A 23402-nucleotide genomic window follows, 5' to 3' on the forward strand; every position below is an offset into this window, starting at 1 on the left:
CTGTATTAACTGAATACACATGTACTGTTAAAGTGAAAATTTTGTGGTTCGAAATGTACACGCTTTCCGCGCAACCAGAAACTAGCGCGAAAATAAAAGCATGCAAATATTTTTGCTTGCCATATGTTTCTGTGCCTGATGTCCTGATTCCACAGATTTAAAAACACGTGAAGCTCTTCTTATCCGGCCAAATGCGAACAATATGTCGCTAAAAAATATATATCCACTTTTACAGTATCAGTACATGTGGACAAGCAGTATCAGACACATTTAAAATACATGTATACATGTACACAATGAATGTGTGTCATTTTTTCATGGACCTTATGAATAAGTGAATGATATTTGACCCCGTTACCAGTAACAACACTCGACTTGTGGAGTATTAATTGGCCTACATAACTGATAAGAACAAGTTCGTTCATGCGAACATACAGGCAGATTTGGTGGAAACTTTTTGTACACATTTGCACATGTAATGTATTATCATCTGTCTAACTGCTGTGTCAGAATCTTCATTTTCCTTATCCCTTCTTGACCGTTCAATTCCTTTTGGTGACAGACCTTGTGTATTTACCTGTTAAAAAACAGAATTCTTACATCTTTGAAACCTCTTCTGAAATGGGTCAGAACCCAGATATCAACAATACAAGATGAATACTCACTAAACCTCTTATAGTGCTTCATTGGTGATGTACAAACATACCTTCAGCGGCAATTAAGACATGCCCCCTGTTGAGTATTGGCTGGAAGTGCAGCTACTACTTCATATACAGTAATGTACTCGCTTTCATAACGTTTATCAAGGATATCATAGTTCCATGCATTGAATATCTGTAATGGTCGAACTTCACATTTACTACAACACCCTTTTGCTTTTCAAAGGACATAAATGTACCATCGTCTTTACTAAAAATTTGAAAAAAAAAGTAAAATAAATGTTCTTGTAAAGATGAATGAAGAATTAAGTTGATAGAACATATATGTTTTATCAATTTCATTCTTCTTGTTGTATCATACCACATATTTAGCACCTTTGTGAGGTAGATTATCGTGATCACATACTGTTCATGGCCGGTGCAGCCATGGGGGCCGTGGGGGCTCAGTTTTTGTGCACCATACAGAAGGTGTCAGCACTTTGGGCCCCACACTTTTTTCAACCCGGAAATAGGTACCGGTAAGTGGCACTAAGAAAAATATAGATACACCTTGAAGTATGGTGGTGGTAAGGTTATGTTCTTTCTCTGAATAGCTTTTTCTTGCTTGTCAGGCGAAAACACCTGGAAGTGGACTGGTAGAGGTGAGCCGAGGACCTTTTTTTTTTTTTTTTCGCTTGTCAGCCGAAAAAACCGGAAGTGGATGGTAAGAAAAGATATTGTGTGTTTTTTTTGTCATCTTGTTGTTGGTTGTTTTTTTTTTTTTCCTGCTTGCTAGCTCATGAAACCCGGAAGTGGGCCCCCACACTTTTTTGAAAATGCTGTGCCGGCCATGCTGTTCTAGGTTTTTCAATGAACTGACAAAGTCTCTTAATCAATGTTTCTGTTCTTGTTAGAAAGTCATTAAGCGCTTGCAACAACAGTGCTCTACGGTACTTGATAAAATCTGTCAGAGATTGAATGGTGTTCATCCAGGGAAACAAAATATAGCAGTGTGCAATATGATAAGTAGATCTTCTCGTTTATGTCCTGCAGGTTATCCTGGAGGCCATAAAGAGGAGAATCATCATAAATATGCACGGTCAGGTACCGGTACTGTACTGTGGTAACCGCAGCAGCGACCCCAACGCTACTGGTTACGACGCCCCGCGCCGGGGTTAGTACTGGGGATACCTACATGCAAGTGTACAATGCGACACAAATAGAGAAAGGATTAGAAAATGCATAACAATTTTTCCAACCATTACTCAAAATTAATCATAATTAGATGATATTCTAAACCATTATTCATAATAACATGTCCCTAACATTATGTTGGAGTAAACCCCAATTCAAGCAGAGGCAACTACAGACAGACATTGTACAATGTACATGTACTAAACATGTACACGTACTATACACACATTTACCTACAAGGAGTGTGATCTGAGAATTATCAATCATAACATATTTTTTTTTTTATCTCAGTGTCATTGACAGCAAAAAAACAATCAAACAAACAAAAGTAATAATTGATAACTCAGCTCACACGCCTTGTAATTGAAACCTCTACCAGAATAATTCAGACTACACTCTCTTAAACCTAATTGTCACAAGTGTGGAAGACTCTACATCTCTATGATTTACTGCAAATATACCGGGTACTTAAAAATTAAAATATGAAAAATTAAAAAAGCCCACCCAGTTCTCAGTCACTATACGTCCATTGCAACAGGGACAGCACTCGATGATTTCCTGAAAATTATCTATACCGTTAGTCAGGGCACCAGCTTGCCACATCTACAGGTAGGACCCAGGTTTCGACGCCCAGCAGATAATTCTTATTAAATTTTATACTCAATACAAACGTCTGACTTCAACAATCAACAAAGTTATCAATCACATTTCTAGTTTTTATAAACCCTGTTTGTCACTTGTCATCCTAATCTGATGGTGGAATATTTAGGGGAAAAGCAACACAGTGTCAGCAGAAATGCTGATATCAGCCATTTTTAGGGGTTCAAAACAATATGATGCATTTTGTATGACAACGCCGTAAAATGAAATTCACTCATGACCATTATTTTACTTTAGTATCAATTTGTTTGCCATATCCTGATGTTTGATTTCTGTAATCGCCTTAAGCAATTGCATGACTGAAATTCGTAATTAATGAGCAAACTTGTAGAAGGCGTTGGCTTTGAGAATGTGGCACCAGATTTCGACAATGAAACAACAAGTTCTTGCGCTGGTGTGATTGCTGGTTTGCGTTTACAATGTAGTGTATGCGTACTGTATGCACCATGTGTTTTATGTGTGATGCGTGCTGCATGATTGTGCGAAAAATCGCTTAAAATTGAACAGGAGCGCATTCAAATGGGAATTTGTTTAAGGCATATCATTATTGGCCTTTTAAATAGCTCAATTTCATATCGAAATTCTCAGGTAAAACGGTGCAGTTTTGATGGTAAACAAGGAAATGTGCTAAAGTGTCGAAAACTAACTACGACAAGCAGCCCCATACGCATCTACGCTGTGCATGATAGAATGGGCTGCCGGTTGCAGTTACGAAAACTGGCACCCTAGCTGTATACTAGTATACAGCGGCAGCGTAATTCTGATCATTCTTTCTTAGTATAGGTGATCCCGATGAGCCGTAAAATCCAATCCATAATCTCAGGGCCGCCAACATTGGAAACTAGTAGTAGATCTAGTTGTAGTTCAGTGTTAGACTCCCATGCTATAATTTGGGTGTCAAAATGAGTGAGATCAATAGAAATGCATGCAAATGAAATGAAGCTTTAGACGTGTAAACTGAGCAGTCAGTCTGAGGATGATGAGGTGAGTGAGCTGTGAGAAAGGACCAAAATGAGCAGAGTTGAGCGAGTCTCACTCTCAATGTGAGTGAGAGTTGCAGTTGGCATGAAATCTAACCTACTACTACTAGTACTAGATTCTAGTACATCTTTGCACACTGTACGGCTAATGAGCAGCGCTAAAGTAATTGTAAATTAGATGTTCGGTCATGCCATCGCCACATAGATTACACATGTATGCAAATATCACACATGATGTCCCCTGTCCCCCTATTCCCACATCCTCTCCCCCTATTCCCAATACTGGCAATAGTCAATTCTGATGTCTGGATGTGGGATGAGCAGTAATTAGGCGTACCAGCCTGTCTGCCTTGCCTTTTTTTTTTTTTTTTTTTTTTTGAACTGACGATACAGTGTAGATGAGGATAGACCTGGAAGCTCGACTGCTGCTATACAGCAATCTTCCAGTATCTTCGGTAAAGGTTTAGTAGGTAAATGATCACGGGCATGGCACCACGGGCCACGGCCATCGCCGGCCACGGAGTTTCATTTGACGAATTAGCAACGCTAATTTCAATGTATGGGACTACCTCCGCACAAATCGTCATCATCAGCAGCAGCACGGATAACTACAATACACAGCAACAGAACGAAAGTTCCATTACGCTGTGGTCAGGTGGAGATTTGACTTACAACTTATTTTAAGCGGCTTTGAATTTATCTGTGGATGGCATTGATGTATCATAGCAAAGGGCAGATCTGATCCAGAGTCCCGTATGGTTTGCTAACGGTGCATTTGCGGTCAGTCCTAAAGTCGACCCGCCTTTTGTTTTAGACGGTACAGATTGGGGACCCTAACTCTAAACCTAACCCTAACCATCAAACCCTAACCCTAACCCTTATCCTATAACCCTGGCCATAACCCTAACCCTAACACTCAGACTCTTAGGCCCTAACCCTTAACCCTAAACGCTAACCATAACCCAACGTATTTCCCATAGGTCTAATATGCGCCATGCCCCAATCTGTGCCGTCTAGGGGAAAAAAAAAAAAAAAAAAAAAAGCAGGCGGGACACAGAAAAAATGCCTTCGTTCGATCCAACCCGGTACCCGCAGAAATGGTTTGACTGCATGGGGTGGTCGGTTGGACCCATCTTCGGAATAACGAACAGCACCCCTTTACAATGGGAGGCCATTGTACACTTTCTCTTTTCTACTACAGGCAAGAACTCTAGATACATTACTACACATGCCATATTCTCATAAATTAGTAACTTCCATACCGTTACCTTCTTTTTTCATTAATAACAACAATTATCTAATACATGTAGGTGTTGACAGAAATACAGTGCAGTTTAGTTTCAAGGTACCCGGTACTAGAGTCTATCCATCAATCTTCATGGCAATGTATCACACACATAACAAGAATAATACGTACACTACTGAAAGTAAGAGCTGTATAAGCATTCCACAGTTTTATCTATTTTTTTTTTTTAGCAGTATAACCAAGTGTGGTTTAAACTGTTTTTATTGATTGATTGATTGATTGATAGATGATTGATTGATTGGTGATTGATTCATTGATTCATTGATTGATTGATTGATTGATTCATGAATACCATAAATCGTTGCGTAAAGCTTATGCATTATGTCGGAAAACGAGTGAAGAGCCCCTTAACCGACTGAGAAAAAAGAAAGGTCATTCGGACCAATGTGCCCATAAGCTAACTCCGAAATGGCTTATTCCCCCTGCCTTCTGAAAGAGAGAAGTTGAGTGTTGTTTTGTTATGCGAGAAAAATGGAAATATGTTGAATTTTCTTTATTCTTTCTTTATATTGTTGCACTCATGTGACATCGCAAGCTATAGTTGTCTTTTCATCCAGCCGTGACTGAGCAGAAACTTCAAAAATTCATAACTTTTGAACGGATTATCTTTGTATCGTTGTACTCATGTGACATCACAAGCTATAGTTGTCTTTTCATGCAGCTGTGACTGAGCAGAAACTTCAAAAATTCATAACTTTTGAACGGATCATCTTTGTATCGTTGTGCTCATGTGACATCACAAGCTATAGTTGTCTTTTCATCCAGCCGTGACTGAGCAGAAACTTAAAAAATGCATAACTTTTGAACGGATTATCTGATTTTGCTCAAACTCTCACTGATGTGTTCTACTATTATTGCTGCATTGTTCACTCAATCCACATGCCTATGAAGGTGAACTTGTCCTTTAACTTTTGTACCTGCTATAATGGGAGCTGCTTTTGTTCCTCGAAGCGAGAGGGTCAGCTTTCTTCTGGTGGTCAAGTCTTTTATGCTTTTTCATCTTGATGAATTTCACTAATCGTCCCCGATGCTATAACACAAAAGAAGAAAACGTTTTGTTCTTGTCTATGCGTGCCACGCGTACATTGAACAGAGCAGAAAAGGACCCTTGAACTATGCCGCCAGTGAGGTGGTACCACACGCACAATGTATATTCCCCAGCTGTGTGTTCGTGTGTTGTTGTCGTCAGTGTTCGTCTCCTAAGTTCGAAGAATAACTGAAGTCATTTAGACATGTAATCGATCAGGGTAACATAATATTATGGCATTAGTATAGAGAGTTGAAGATTGTAGGCCTAGTTATTTCGCTAGAGGCTAAGTATCAGAATAAGGCCATAGGCAGTGTTCGCACCAGCAATAAGTGTATGCACTATTAAAAATCAACGCTGGTTTTCACCCAAAGCCGATTTGGCTCACACTTACTATAAAGCACTTGAAATAATGTATGTGTATGTACTCGTATATGCATATGTATTACTATACATGTATGTGTACATCGTCCATTGTGTTGGACTTGGAATAGCTTTATAAGAAGAGGAAATCTCGAGTAAGGCATTAATTTTGTAGTTCCAGAAAAGTTTCCAATAACAAAACTTTCTAGAAGGCTGGACGCGAATGACGGCTTTCAGAGGCGTAAACCCGCCTTCATACAATGTATCGCACAGGGCGTTCTTTTAGTGAGGGTTAGGTAATATCATTAAGATTGTGTCATTTATTTATTTATTTATTCATTTATTAAGTCTTCTTTAAAAGCAGGTCAAGTAGTCCCATTCAGTGCCACAAAGGCCTGCTTTACAAGGGAGTCCTGTGTCGCTGTACATCGCAACATTACATGTGCACACACGTGGGTAAATTTAACAAAACGAACACACTATAGTAAATGGGATACGGCTAAATAGCAATCGGTTTGTAAGAACATAAAACACATAGGAAAGAACATAAAACGAGCAGAGGAAAAAGATGTATTCAAAGTTCATACACTTTGCTAGTGCAAAGGGTTCATATCAAATGAGACTTGAGAGATTGATGTTGGCGTACACGATTCATAAATGTTTGCAATGAGGAGGCTTTTTGAATACAAATGGGTAACTCATTGAATAATTGTTACTTGCAGCACGTGATAGAACATTTCTTTATTCATATTCATGATTAAGTTTGGGTATATGTAATTGGCAAAAAAGGTATAAAAATATCAAGATTAGTGGCAGAGTCAAGTCAAGAGAATAAGATGAGATCCAGTCTCACGAAAAGCGAACAAAGTAAAGAAGGTTTCAAAGAAAAATAATTTGCGTATATAATGTATGCCCCCCTTTTTTTCATTTGTGCACACTGAACATTGTCATATCTGTCGAAATCATTGATGAATACTTGTGCTGGCTAGGCATATTGTATTTCAAGAAGGATTCATGTTCAAATGGAAGTATTGTCTTGGACAAAGCGCACGTATACATTGGACTGTACATGTAACTTCTCGACGGAACGGAGTGTATAAGAGAGATTCTTGTTTCCTCTCATTTTTTAGAGGGGCAATCCTGACAATTTTTTCAATTTCACATCATGTATGTACATAAATGAACAGATCAATGTGATCCTTGAGCAGATGAGCCTATACTTGGAAAAACAAAAACAAAACAAACCCTAACAAATTACAATGAACAATGTGGGTGACGTATAGACTATAGGCAGATAGGGATGTCTACGCGCAATTCCGAAATGAGAACGCTTGTTCTGTGTGTGATTATGATATGCATAAGAAACTGAAAAACTCGGTTCCTAGCTGAAGTGTCATGTATCCAAAACTAAAAACTAAAACTGCAGTTAATATTTGTATGCCATTACCTTATTGAATGAGCTTATGAAAGAGTGTGGAACACTGACAGACGTGAACAGCGTCATCTCCGCATATAATGGCAAATGCATGTGTTGCGTTGTTGTTGTGTTGGTGTTTTCTTATTCTTGTTTTACCAATTTTGACACTTTTGGGTTTGCCGTTCCGCGTTCCACTGTACAGGATTACATCGTTTTGTAGTGTGCCATAAAGCTTGCTCTTTCATTTTAAAATTTGTGAATGTGCTTGTGTGTGTGTGTGTGTGTATGTGTGTGTGTGTGTGTGTATGTGTATGTGTGTGTGTGTGTGTATGTGTGTTTTTTCGACTGGAAATACAGGTCCTACACAATTATTCGTCATACTTTTAAAGCTTGAAAATCATTCTCAATGATTTTAGAACGCTAAACAGTATCAACTGGTGCGCTATACCGCTAGCGGGAAAATTTCCCAAGTCAGAAAATAGCGCGCTATCTCGAAACATCGGGCTGATGTGAAAACGCCTAGTGTTATCTGATATATAGTTTATGAATTATTAAGAATCACGAGTGGAAGATGTTTTCTGAAACACCTAGTACAAGTTTCCAATGTATTACAGGCACGACAGGCGCACTAGGCAGAAACCCTTGTGTGTAGTAAAGTCTGTGTGCGCCAAGACTATTACACGCTCCACTGCACTGCAGCCGCTCCCAACAAGAAAGAGATAAGATACAATGCACGGTAAACATGATAATAGGCATGAATGTTTATTGATTCATTGAGCTATTAAACATTTTGAATAAAAGTGCACATTTTCCAGAACGACTGAAATCTAAATCTTGCGTAAGCTAATTTTTAATTGAATTCATCGACCCTTGCAGGTTATAGTTGATCATGTGTCTAAGCTCCTTGATGGGCCCATTTGCAAGTATTTTGCTGACATTTTAAAAACTTCAAGTTTGAATCAATCTGTATAATGATGAAAGTGCTAATAACCTACATACGTACGTCTGTAGGATAAGGATGTAGGCTTGTAAGGTGATCTTTGTTTGATTGTTTGATATAATACTATTTATTTTCTGCAAATCAGCATACCTAACTTACATAAGCAGTAACATATTGGAAATAAATGATTATACAAAGTAAATTTAATACAGAGTCGTTTGACTTGCATAAACAATGGTAATAAAAGAAAATTAATGATTTGATTTACTATACAGTATGCAATCCTATGTAGCGGTGATTACAATAACAATGTAGCTAGGAAGCGGTTATGCAGAGGGCCGTCATTCCTTCCGCAATTCTCTGGGTGCTTACATGAAACAGGGAGGCGATTTCCTCTCACCTCCCTGCATGAAACGAGACCTTTTTGCCCGTCGATAAGAGGCAGACAGGTTGGTAATCCAGCTGTGAAGGTAGTCAAGCGGTACATGGCATCCCCCTATCCACGGTCAACTATAACATGTGCCAATGAACGATGGAAATATCGACCGGGTGCGAGGTATGAATAGAGCGTGCGCTGATGAGCCCACAGAATCTTTTGTTCTACACAAAACCAGGTACCTGAAAGAGGTGACTGGGGAACTAAAAGCGAACCCACATATCTAACTGATCTCAGCCTTGATCGCTATGTGCATGTTCGTACGAGTTCACATCAGAACAAGCAAAAAACTAAATCAGGAAAAGGCACATAATACTGTGAAACACGCAATTTTCAAACAGAAAGAGAACAAATGCTAATAGAATTAACTCTAATTTTTTTTATTAAACCCACTTTTCTGAGCATTAAAACACAAAGAAACATGACTTTAGGCCACTAAAGCAGGCACCCTTGTCTTCATTTTGGGAACCTGGTATCAGTTGCTCCCTCGGGAACCTGCCTTACCAGGTTCCAGTTATTCTTCCCTGAAAAGATGACCTGCCCGAGGAAAAAAAAAAAGTTACGTATACTAGATTCATTCAGCAGAAGGATGGATGAAAAGGACTGAATGAGTGCCTGAGAGCAGGGAGGTGAGAGTGAGTGTTGCGAGTTTGTTAAGGTTTATTTATGAGTAGATAATGTCCAGCTTCCAATTCTTACTATGATAAAACTCAATATTCTACACATCAAAAAAAAAAAAAAAAAAAGGGGGGGGCAGGAATTTTAATGTTTTTCATTGTTTTTTGGGGGCTACCAAATTTTCTCTCTGTCCACCAAAAATTTGACATTGATGATTTTGGTGGCCCCATCGGGCCACCAAATAAAAAAAAAGTTAGTGTGGAGCCCTGTGTTAGGGCTCTGATCATGGAGTTACCACTGAATAAAAGATGGACGGTGGTTCGAACCCCAGTTTGGGTTTTGCACAACATCTTGTTTTCGTTTTTGCTAAGTTTGTAACGCTGTATTCCGTCAGGCTTAGAGAGAGTAATAAAGTCAAAGACTTGATAGTTATTCTCTATCCAAGTCACCAAGACTAATAAATTCTTTTCCCATACTGGGGAAAACAAAAATCGCGACCCGCACTGTGATGAAAGTATCATAGTTCAATGTTGGATTGGCTCATATGAATCATTACCCTAGGCAAAATTGTTTGAGGATGTTAAAATTGGCAACACTTAGAATTAATTGGACCAGTAATTTGGTTGCAAATTGGCAACTGCTTTGAATGAAAATGGTGATAAAATTATATATGTCTTATTTTGTTTGAATGAAAAATGGTGAAAGTACACCTGAAATTTTTCTCACTTAGTCTGTTGCCAATTTGACCCTTGTACAGAGTGACATACTTTATGTAGTAGCACATTCTTAGACAATGCACCTGACATAGCACCATGCATGTGTATGCACAGCTAAATGTACAGCTGCTACACACACACATGCACACCCTGTAGAAGTCAATATGGACTGGACTACAGGCAGGTTGTAGTGAGCAACATGGATCCTCTTTCTGCTGGAATACTGAAGAATTGGATCCAAAATACATTGCAAAAAGCAGGCAAAGAGGTTAGTTTTGCTTTCTTTAAGTAAAATCATGATTTGTTAAAGTATAAAGTTAGAAACAGTTAATAAAATTGAATTTATAAAAATATATTGTTGATGTGAGTGTAAGGTACACTGCAGTTGCTGTGTAGTAGGGCATGTATATCTGTACACACCCATAAAACTTCTGAAAAGTTATGTTGTTATTTGCATTTATGTATATGTATGTATACACATTTGATGTTGAATTTAGAATCTAGAATTACAAAACAAAGTAAATAAGTAAGAAAATATTGATAATTATTTCAATTGAAGGTTTGACAGTTCAAGTAAGAATTCATTTTTGATCGTGGATGTATGTTAGATTTGAGTCAGTTCATCTACATGTGCATCATTATGATAAATGAGGTAGTAGAATTGAGATGCCTATGGTATTGGTCTGCATTTTCATTCGTCAATTCACATGTAATTTTGATCGCAAAAATGTTATAGTGAAGTGAATAGATTAAGTCTAAGGCATTTATGAGACTTTTCGTCTGAGAAACTCTGTTTATATAATTATGAATTTGATAATTGGTTTGATGTACATGTACTTATGATTCTTTACTATGCATTATTACTCAACAGTTTTCACGGAATTATGCACCGAATTATGCAAGAAATCATGAATGGAACTAAGAACGGAGTTACACATATGGAAATGATTATGGAATCAAGTGAAACGAAAATGTGAAACTTCGAATAAAGCATAATTCCCGTAGAAACCTTTGTTGGTGTTTTTGTACTGTCGACCACTACAGCCACAGTGAAAACTCTCTGCGAAAACTCTTGGCTGAAAACTATGAACGACAACACCTTCAGTAAAAAACTTTCGCAGCTCGTGCTATGAAATTGCCCTACGATTGAAAAATGAGATCACTACCAGTACGATGAAGGTTGCTTCTGATTAGGAAACTGTTTCATTTACGTGTGACTCTTCCACCATTAAGAGAACTTCATCATGTCGGAAGGAGATGGTAGCAGACGGGATAGAAGACCCACAGAGAAGGGTTTACAACACCAAACAGACGTCACCATGAAGACATGGAAAGATGCCGTTCGACTTTGGAGGAGAAGGGCAAATAAACATAGACAACTTATGGTTGAAGATGACGTCAAAGTCGAGGTGATCAAAGAATCCCGCAACCTAGTGCAAGAGGCTATGGATAAGGCCATTTCCGCGCAAGAACAGCTCACAGCTTTAGCTCCTTCAGCAAATACAGATGATGATATTGAAGAGAAGCTGGAAGAGATGGAAGAGGAGCACACATCTTTAATGAGAGAGACCTTGAAGATCATCCTACAGTTGAAAGGAGGAACTCTGTCTTCAAAATCAGGTTCCCGTTCATCGAAAAGAAGAGTTCAAGACTGGATCAACAATCAAGAATCGATCTCTTCAAAAGCTAGTTCAGTTGACAAAGAAGTCAGTCCTCTCCCAGTCGAATCACCGATTAAGATGGAGGACCATACCTCCCCTGTGGAAGGTGCCCCCAAGAAAGATGACGTTAAATCTTCATCACAAGAAAAGCAACCAGCAGACCAGCGCAGTACTCACGATGTTCTCGCTAACAGTTTGAAGGAACTGCTCTGCTTTAACAGACTGCCCCTTCCCGAGCCTGGCATATTCGCAGGTAACCCGCTGGACTATACATTATGGAGGAGAAGTTATGATGCCTTGATTGAACATCGAGGAATTCCCCCTGGAGAGAGGTTTTACTTCCTGTTAAAGTATCTCACTGGTGAGCCGAGATCTTTGGTGCAAGGTTACTCAATGATCGGAGATGCTGCTGGATACAATGAGGCTAAGAGGGCACTGGAACAGAGATACGGAGATCATTTTGTGGTATCCAATGCCTATCGTGACAAGCTTGACTCCTGGCCGAAGATAGGAGCGAGAGATGCAACCGGACTGAGGAGACTTGGAGACTTTTTGAAGCAGTGTGACACAGCTTCTAAGTATGTTCCTCATCTAAGTCATCTCGATGATGAAAGAGAAAACCGGAAGCTTTTGAGGAAACTCCCAGATTGGCTGGTCGTGAAATGGAGCAGGAAAGTCGTTGAATGGAGGCAACAGTGGGGAACATTCCCACCCTTCACTGTATTCACTATCTTCATCGATGAAGAGGCTGTCATCGCGTGTGACCCTGTTACTTCTCTTCAGTCACTGCAGACACCAAAGGATAGGAGGAAGTCAGCTGTTTCTGGCTTTCAGCAGACAGGAACCCAGCATCGGAATCAGAGAGATGGATCTGCAGCGAAAGGGCCACCTTCATGCATCTTCTGCAAGGGTCAGCACCACCTCGCCGAATGTTCTTCTTTCAGTGCAGAGACGATGCAGAAGAAAAGACAGGTCGTCAGGGAGAATGGACTCTGTTTCGGCTGCCTTAAGAGGGGACACCTATCAAAGGAATGCAGGAAGAGACAGACCTGCTCTTCTTGTAAAGGAAAGCATCCTACTGTTCTGCATGATGAAGAGTGGAAGCAACGGCAACAGGATGCCAAGAAAGAAAGGGATGTCAAGGAAATGCTGGAATCAAAATCGTGTGCATTGAATTTGGACTCCAGTCATTCAACAAAGTCCTCAATGATAGTTCCTGTGTGGCTTTCGCATGAATCATGCCATGAGGACAGATTAGTCTACGCTATGCTGGATACTCAATCAGATACATCATTCATCCTCACAGAAACGAAGGAGGCAATGAGAATTAAAGGAGTTGAGGTGAACCTGTTACTTTCTACGATGACCAAGGCGAATGAGAGAATAGCAAGTGAAAAGGTAACTGGTCTTAAAGTGAAAGCTTTCAACAACTCCAAGAAGATAATCAACCTCCCTCCTACTTACACGAGAGATATTATGCCAGCAGATAGACATCATATCCCCACTCCTGATATGGCGAGATCCTCCCAACATTTGTCCAGGATTGCAAACATGATAGCTCCTCTTCAAGATGTTGAAATTGGGCTCCTGATAGGCTACGACTGTGCTAAAGCTCTTGCTCCACGTGCTGTCATCCACTCTCCCGATGATAGAGGTCCATACGCAGTCCAGACAGACCTTGGCTGGACCATTGTTGGCACAGTGAACGAAGAGTATGCTGACAGTCACAACGATCCAATTGGTGTGAGCCATCGTACAGCAGTGCGAGTTGTGCCTGAAGAGGTTCAGCTACAAGGATGTCGATCAGAAGTGATCTTCGTGTGTCCAACGACAATGAAGGAAGAAATAGCTCCCCTTCATGTCATCCAACTTCTAGAGGCTGACTTCAAACCAGATAGGAAACAAAAACCCTATTCACAGAATGACGTGAAGTTCATTAGGATGATGGAGAAGGAGATCCACATCACACAGAGTGGGCATTATGAAATGCCACTGCCCTTCAAAGAGGAAAAGACGCCTTTACTGCCTAACAATAGATCAGTGGCCTTCAAACGTCTGAACCACCTGAAGAGGAAGTTTGAAAATGATGCCATCTACTACGAGCAGTACGTCCTGCAAATGAATAACCTCATTCAGAAGGGATATGCTGAAAGGGTGACGGAACCAGGCGAATCAGGCAAACGATGGTACATTCCTCATCATGGGGTGCAGGAGCCGAAAAAACTAAGAGTGGTTTTCGACTGCAGCTCACAATTCAAGGGAGAGTGCTTGAATTCCCACCTTCTGACGGGTCCTGATCTTACCAATGCTCTAGCCGGAGTTCTTTGTAGGTTCAGGAAGGAGAATGTCGCCTTCATGTGTGACATAAAAGAAATGTTCCACCAGTTTCATGTCAACGAGGAGCACCGTGACTACTTACGCTTCCTCTGGTGGCCAAATGGAGACTACCATCAAGAGCCCGTTGACTATCACATGAATGTGCATCTGTTTGGGGCTGCCTCTTCCCCTGGATGTTCGAACTATGGCCTGAAACAGATAGCTACAGACAAGGCAGATGAGATAGGTCATGATGCGGCCAGGTTCATCCATCGGGACTTCTACGTTGATGATGGGTTGAAAGCAGTAGCTACAGAGGAAGAGGCCATTGAACTGATTTCAAAAACCAAGAAAATGTGTGAACATGGAGGACTACATGTTCACAAAGTCGTCTCTAACTCTAGGAAGGTACTAGAATCAGTTCCAGTAGATGACAGAGCTAAAGAAGTTAAAGAATTGAACCTTCTACATGACCATCTTCCTATCGAGAAAGCACTCGGGGTTCAATGGTGTGTTGAGTCAGACAAGTTCCGCTTCAGGATGACCTTCCAAGACAAGCCACTGACCAGGAGAGGTGCTCTGTCGACCGTTATGTCAGTGTTTGACCCCCTTGGGCTGTTAGCTCCCCTCCTGTTGCCTGGGAAGCTAATACTGCAAGAGCTGTGCAGGAGTTCCGCTGCATGGGATGATCCACTACCAGACATACTGCAATCCAAGTGGGACAAGTGGAAAGCTGACATTCTCCAACTTGCCAGGCTGTCCATCGACAGGTGTTATAAACCCAAAGGCTTTGGAGAAATCAAGAATGCAGAGTTACACCATTTCTGTGATGCCAGCAACTTGGGTTATGGCCACTGTACGTACCTGAGACTGACAAACGAGAATGGAGAGGTGCGCTGTACACTGGTGATAGGCAAGGCCAGAGTTGCCCCAATCAAGACTGTCACCGTACCAAGGTTGGAACTCACCGCAGCAACCCTATCCGTGAGAATGAGCTCATTTCTTCGTACTGAACTAGATCTCAACATTGACAGAGAGACCTTTTGGACTGACAGTCGAGTAGTCCTAGGCTACATCAAGAACGAGACAAGACGATTTCATGTGTTCGTCGCGAACAGAGTGTGCCAGATCAGAAACGAAACTTCATCTTCCCAATGGAGGCATATCGGCACAAAAACAAATCCAGCCGACAGTGCTTCAAGGGGACTGACGATCGATCAAATTGAAGCATCAAAGTGGTTCACTGGTCCAGACTTCCTTTGGGAAAAGGAAATCCCAGATGAGACGAAAGAGGAAGCTGTCTTTCTTCCTAAAGATCCTGAAGTGAAGTGTGAGACCCATGCCTCTTTGCAGGAAGTAAACGGTCTGGAGCTTGAAAGATTTGATCATCTATCCAGCTGGTATCGGGCAAAAAGAGCTGTGGCGAACTGTCTTCGTCTCCGATCGCACCTACGGAAACGTTGCCAAGCACGACGGGACGAAAGAGATGGAAAATGTGATTCCAAGCAGGTGGTAATGGAACCGCTGTGTACCGAACTACTGCTTCAAGCGGAAAAAGAAATCATAAAGCTGATTCAAAGACAGACCCTTGGTGAAATGAAAGCAGTAGAGGGTAATGAACGTCACAGCAAAAGAGAAAAAAGACGTCATTGCAAGGCCGCTAACCGTCTGCATCATCTTGACCCCTTCATAGATGATGATGGCATCTTACGAGTGGGAGGACGTCTGAGAAGGTCGGACATCTCATTCGAAAGCAAGCATCCTGCCATCTTACCTCAGACACATCTCACCAAGTTAATCGTATCCCAATGTCATGCCGATGTTGCTCATGGAGGAAGGGGTATGACAATCAACCATCTCAGAACGAAGGGATTTTGGATCTTGGGTTGCAGCAACTTCGTCGCAAAGTTCATCTTCCAATGTGTGACATGTCGTAGACTCAGACAACCACCGCAACTACAGAAAATGGCGGACTTGCCCAAAGACCGTCTTACCCCTGCCCCACCATTCACGTATGCTGGAGTTGATTGCTTTGGGCCGTGGTTGATCAAGGAAGGCAGAAAGGAACTAAAGCGCTACGGACTGATCTTCACGTGTATGGCCTCCAGAGCCGTGCACATCGAAGTTCTGAATGCTCTCACCACGGATGCCTTCATCAACGCTCTGAGGCGGTTTATCTCTGTGAGAGGCCCTGTAAAGCAACTGAGGTGTGACAGGGGAACCAATTTTGTAGGTGCCGAGGCAGAATTCAAGCGGTGTGCTGAATCCAGTGAGGGTCAAGTAAAGGACCTTCTCCTTAAGGAAGGATGCGACTTCATTGCCTTCAAATTCAATGTACCTGCTTCAAGCCACATGGGCGGAGTGTGGGAACGGCAAATACGTTCCATACGTCAAGTCCTAGATGTCCTGCTCCATCAGGCGGGTCAGCAACTAGACGACGAGTCCCTGAGGACCTTGATGTGTGAGGCAGCAGCCATCGTGAACAGTCGCCCGTTAACCACTGAATTTCTGAATGATCCTACTCATCCAACTCCACTGACTCCTAATCATCTGTTGACTCAAAAGACGAAGATCATCCTTCCACCTCCAGGAAGCTTCTGTCGTGAGGACGTCTATGCGCGGAAACGCTGGCGAAGAGTCCAGCACTTAGCTAATGAATTCTGGAGTCGCTGGAGGAAAGAGTTCCTCAATCTGCTGCAGGCGCGGCAGAAATGGACCAAGCCACATCGCAACATGGAAGTAGGAGACGTAGTGATTATCAAGGATGATAACGCTCCGAGAAATTCATGGCCTCTTGGAAGAATTGTTGAGGTATATGAATCGAAGGATGACTTGGTTCGTAAGGTGAAACTGGCAGTAGGGGACACGAAATTAGACAATAAGGGAAAACGAAAGGGCCCAGTGACTTACCTTGATCGCCCCATTCACAAGCTGGTTCTCCTTGTTTCTAATGTAGACCAGGAATAATTCCCAGCCAAAGAGCCAACAGGACTGAAATTTAAGACTATTTGAAATAGACTGAGCCTCAAATGGACAAATTTCAGACATTTGTGATGATTTGAACTCCAATTCACCATCAGGAACTTAATTTGGTGAACAATCCAACTTACAGACTGAACTCAAGAATACCAATAAGTATTTAATACATTCCATTGTTGTGGTGAAGTCAAAAGACAATGGATGCTCATTGGAAGAATATAAAGTGTGTGAACTTCTCATTTAAATGCTTCCTTTTTGTGTTTAGGGTCTGAATTCAAGACTATACCATTTTTGTGTACTACAATGAGACTAAATATAATAGATTATATATCAATTGGTCAAGAATATCTCATGTGTTCTACATGTACCTTGTTCATGTTATAAAGGTTACTACGAAATTGCATTCATGTTGTACTCTCGAAAGGGTATGAAATTGAGACGATAATTAGTAAGATATGAAGGTAAACATTACACGATTTAATTTTGAGCAGAATAACACGTAAACTTGAGAGTAATAAGGAAAGGGTTGATGAGATGTAAATTCCCCCTCTTTGTGTGTATTGAGTATGCGTGCAATTTAAGCCAAAGGTACATTTTCATATAAAACAATGGGAAATATGCATACTTATGAATGTGTGTACTTGCAGTTTCATCAGTTAAGAAATATGAGTCATGAAACTACTCAATTTCCTAAGTGGCAGAAATGTTTTTTTTTTTTTTCAATTATAGTGAATTCGAGTTGAATTCAGTCAGTTTAATACGAGTGCATTGAATGTTCGCATGTGTTTATCTACAAGTACTAGTATTACATGCATTCAATGATATGTCACAAGATTGCTCAATTTGGCAATTCTATGATATTGTGTCATGTTAAAGATAATCAGGACTATCTGCAGTTTGATTTCATTTTTGAATGAATGCGTTAAGGGTAAATTAATTCTTAATTTAAAGGAGCCATGTGATGAAAGTATCATAGTTCAATGTTGGATTGGCTCATATGAATCATTACCCTAGGCAAAATTGTTTGAGGATGTTAAAATTGGCAACACTTAGAATTAATTGGACCAGTAATTTGGTTGCAAATTGGCAACTGCTTTGAATGAAAATGGTGATAAAATTATATATGTCTTATTTTGTTTGAATGAAAAATGGTGAAAGTACACCTGAAATTTTTCTCACTTAGTCTGTTGCCAATTTGACCCTTGTACAGAGTGACATACTTTATGTAGTAGCACATTCTTAGACAATGCACCTGACATAGCACCATGCATGTGTATGCACAGCTAAATGTACAGCTGCTACACACACACATGCACACCCTGTAGAAGTCAATATGGACTGGACTACAGGCAGGTTGTAGTGAGCAACATGGATCCTCTTTCTGCTGGAATACTGAAGAATTGGATCCAAAATACATTGCAAAAAGCAGGCAAAGAGGTTAGTTTTGCTTTCTTTAAGTAAAATCATGATTTGTTAAAGTATAAAGTTAGAAACAGTTAATAAAATTGAATTTATAAAAATATATTGTTGATGTGAGTGTAAGGTACACTGCAGTTGCTGTGTAGTAGGGCATGTATATCTGTACACACCCATAAAACTTCTGAAAAGTTATGTTGTTATTTGCATTTATGTATATGTATGTATACACATTTGATGTTGAATTTAGAATCTAGAATTACAAAACAAAGTAAATAAGTAAGAAAATATTGATAATTATTTCAATTGAAGGTTTGACAGTTCAAGTAAGAATTCATTTTTGATCGTGGATGTATGTTAGATTTGAGTCAGTTCATCTACATGTGCATCATTATGATAAATGAGGTAGTAGAATTGAGATGCCTATGGTATTGGTCTGCATTTTCATTCGTCAATTCACATGTAATTTTGATCGCAAAAATGTTATAGTGAAGTGAATAGATTAAGTCTAAGGCATTTATGAGACTTTTCGTCTGAGAAACTCTGTTTATATAATTATGAATTTGATAATTGGTTTGATGTACATGTACTTATGATTCTTTACTATGCATTATTACTCAACAGTTTTCACGGAATTATGCACCGAATTATGCAAGAAATCATGAATGGAACTAAGAACGGAGTTACACATATGGAAATGATTATGGAATCAAGTGAAACGAAAATGTGAAACTTCGAATAAAGCATAATTCCCGTAGAAACCTTTGTTGGTGTTTTTGTACTGTCGACCACTACAGCCACACGCACAGTAGCGTGCCAGCTAGAACCTCTTTGGCCAGCACCTAGCGTGTTGACAAGGTCTCGTGGCTGAAGATCGAGTCTAATTCGGCACACCGAGAACTGCGAGAAAACGGATGAACGCAAGAGAGAGTAGCGCTCGGTCTCACCAGGGAGCGTGTTTTTTTTAGACGGCACAGATTGGGGAAACTACAAATTTATCGGGGACCCTATGCCTAAACCTAACCCTAATCCTAATCCTAACCCTAACCATCAAACCCTAACCCTAACCCTAACCCTAACCCCAACCCTAACCCTAACCCTAACCCTAACCCTAACCATAACCAAAAACCCTAACCCAACGTTTTTCCCATAGGTTTAACACGCGCCATGCCCCAATCTGTGCCGTCTTTAAAAAAAACGCCACCAGGGAGGTGGGTTCCACCTCCCTGGTCTCACGTTCATCCGTTGTCTCGCTGTTATTCACAGCCACAAGGCCTTGCCAAAAAGTCTCGCATTCACCGGTTCTCTCGCAACTAGTCTCTTTCACAGCCACGAGGCCTTGCCAAAAGGCTAGCCAGCACCACGCACGGTAGCCTTTTGTCAAGACCCTCTCGCTGTATGGTGTAGCGAGCCCAGCCGAGTGGGTTATAGTGGCTATTGATATCATTCAATCATGAAAGAATTTTATTTTTGCGGATAGCCTGTAGTCACCCTAATCATGACTGCAGTGCATACATCGCCGGCAGGTAAGTTGGATAAGTGGATAAGCAACCCACAAGAAGATTGGGAACATCAAGGAGAAAAAATGAAGAACAAAGAACAGGCATACACAAATATAAAAAAAGGACAAATGAGAAGAAAAAGACAGACGGGCTGAGTAGTCCAGTGTTATTGTTCCATTACTCATAGCAGTGGTGGATCTAGAGTAAGTGCGCACACAGAACTCAGTGCTGTGGGTGCACCGGGCGGACACTCCTCTTATTTTTGGTTTAAACAAAAGAAATAAACACGAAGGACCGATGCGACCGCGCCCCTTTAATTTTGCAAAGGCGTGATCCCCTGTATGAAATTCCTGGATCCGCCCCTGAATAGAATTAGTATTTCGAGTGGAAATTCTCATCACGTGTAACTTTAACACTTATCCATTCATGACTTTGATAAACGTTAACGAACATTTTGTTTCTCTTTATAATAGTATATCAAAAGTGTTCATTAGGCAGTATGAACGTACATTAGCGAACAAAATTTGTAGTTCGAATCATTCAATTATTAAATGGTACATGTTCCCAAGATTCAGTCCTCTATGTTTGTTTGTTTGTTTTGTTCTATTTTGTTTGTTCGTTTGTTTGTTTTTCTTTTGCTTTTGGCGTCCGGACATAAGTACCGATTATATAAATAAGCAGTTGAATTGCCGGACGCTGTAGATACACGTGTACGTTCACCTCCATTGTGAGGACGGTAAAGCGTGCTACCTTCTCGCGAGTACACGTAAGACGCGATAATTGATTTATTTTTGTTTTACTCGCTTAGGCTCTTATACTGATGTCGGACACCGAAGAACGTATTCCGAATCACTTACCATTTCAGTGTATTAAAGGGAGAAATAAAGGTGCAGCATCTTAAGTACAGCGCTAATTGACCAGCTTTGGGACCGACTTAAACTAAGACGCTTTTGACTTTTTTTTTTTTTGCTTTGTTTCACCAACCACTCACCAATGAACTTTTATAGTGATGTCGGACACCTAAGAGCGTATTCAAAATCAATGGCCCATTCAGTGTATTAGTATGACGGAGTATAAAAAGTGGAGCTTCAAAGCGCTCATTGTCCAGCTAATTGTTGGCCGTCTTACACGTAAGACGCTATTGATTCTTCATCTCTGCTTTATCCACCTTTTAACAATGGATTTTTCTCGTGATCTCGCACACCTTATAAACAGCGTTTTCAAAGTCAATTGCCCTTTTACTGTATTCGAGGGACAGCGCTAATTGGCCAGCTTGTAAAAGCCAGTGTGACTATAATATGTGTCATTTTCTCAGCTTGTTTAAGCCAGCGTGACAAGTGTATAATTACCGGGATTTTGCTCAGCTTGTAAAAGCCATCGTGACTCGTTTATTATTTACTCAGCTTGCTTAAGCCAGAGTGACTCGTGTATCATTTTCTCAGCTTGTCGCCCAAAGTGACTCGTGTATCATTTTCTCAGCTTGTCGCCCAAAGTGACTCGTGTATCTTGTTTAAGCCAGCGTAACACGTGTATCATTTGCTCAGCTTGTAAAAACCATCGTGACTCTTTTATTATTGGCTCAGCTTGTTTAAGCCAGCGTGACTCGTGTATTATTTTCTCAGCTTGTTTAAGCCAACGTGACTCGTGTATCATTTTCTCAGCTTGTTTCAGCCAGCGTGACACGTGTTTCATTTTCTCAGCTTGTAAAAGCTAACGCGACTCGTGTATAATTTTCTCAACTTGTAAAGAAAAAGCCGGCGTGACTCTTTTTTATTATCTGGAAGTCAGCGTGCCTCGTGGATTATTTTTCCTTGCTCATCGAAAAACGCAGGGCGAGTGACGTGTACTCTGTCGTTTCTATGTTATAAACATACTCTACTTTTATACGTGGCACCGCCATGCCACGTCTGAACAATGCCGACCGTGAGAAGGTCATACACTGGTGGCACGAAGGATTGACGGCCAAAGAGATTTTTCAAAAACTAAGAGAATCCCTGGTCGAAGTGAGCTCAATGACAGTGCGGAGAACCATCAAGAGGTACCTCGCGACCGGGTCAACTGGTGACCGTCCAAAATCCGGTGCACCCTCAAAGTTGACGGAGGTGCACAGGATGCTCATCGACGAAATGATGGGAAAAGATCACGAAACTTCCGCTAAGGAAATTCAGCGTAAGTTGGAAGTTGATTTCGGGGTTCGTGTCGCTGAACAGACAATTAACGAGGCCAGAAAGAAACTTGGCTGGAAGAGGACCCGCCCATGTTATGGTCAATTGATCCGCCAGAAGAACAAGGCTGCGAGATTGTCATACTGCCTGAGAATGGTGGAGACGCAGGAAACTTTCAGCAACGTTGTGTTTACAGACGAATGTACTGTGTACATTGAGAGGAATCGCCCCGGGTCGGGATTTTACTGGCGCAGGGGTACAGAGGCCCCAAGGAAATTTGATCGTCCAAAGCACATGGGCAAGGTGAACATATGGGCAGGAATATGGTACCATGGGGCGACGCGACTGGCAATCTTCACAGGGATAATGAGGAAGGAATTTCTCATCGAGAAGTTATATAGTGAGTACCTGCTGCCATTCACCGAGGCAACATTCCCTGACGGGAATTTCCGTCTCGTCCAGGACAACGATCCGAAACATCGGAGCAAAAAGTCCGTCGAATTTCTCCGCACAAACCACATTTCATGGTTCCCTACCCCACCCGAATCTCCTGACCTCAATCCAATTGAGCATGTTTGGGCCCACATGAAGTGGTTTGTGCGGAGACACGTCAAGGCGACAACAGAGGAGGAACTGAAAGTTGGCCTGGAGAGGTACTGGCAGCAGGTACTCACCCAAGAACTCATCGATCGGCAGATCGGGAATTTACGTCATGTAATTCCCGAGGTAATACGATGTGGTGGGGATTCCACCCACTACTAGGAGTGTTTTTTCCTTCATTGTTCCTTGAGAATATTGACGGGGGAGGGGGTGTCCTCATTTTCAATTCTAAGGGACAATTCGCGTAGTTAAACGCATCTACACAATTGTACTTTGCACACATTAACTGACGTGAATCATTTATACTTTTCGTGAATTTTTCTTGTGGAATGTATGATTTTTTGCATACACTTTGTCATGACGTGTTACCGCATTGTAACTTTGTACGCAGTCAAAAGGCTGATGTGAGAAAACTCCGTCGAGTTGCAAGGAATCTTCTAGTTTTTTTCTTTATTATAATTGTTATTG

At 41.0% G+C, this 23402-nt stretch overlaps 1 protein-coding gene across 1 annotated transcript; it reads left to right on the forward strand.

Moving 5' to 3' along the window:
• The first annotated feature begins 11539 nt into the window (after positions 1 to 11539).
• On the forward strand, positions 11540 to 17239 carry LOC139710265 (uncharacterized). The gene has a single exon (XM_071622197.1). The coding sequence runs from the start codon at positions 11540 to 11542 to the stop codon at positions 17237 to 17239; it is 5700 nt and encodes a 1899-aa protein (XP_071478298.1).
• Positions 17240 to 23402: the final 6163 nt, after the last annotated feature.

This window comes from Diadema antillarum, unplaced genomic scaffold (assembly GCF_040938485.1).
Source record: "Diadema antillarum isolate AM-2024a unplaced genomic scaffold, OU_Dant_1.0 seq00001517_RagTag, whole genome shotgun sequence".
NCBI lineage: Eukaryota > Metazoa > Echinodermata > Echinoidea > Diadematoida > Diadematidae > Diadema > Diadema antillarum.

What these genes read in the sequence shown, in the direction of transcription:
- LOC139710265 (XM_071622197.1), top strand. Translation starts at nt 11,540, where the DNA reads ATGTCGGAAGGAGATGGTAGCAGACGGGATAGAAGACCCACAGAGAAG.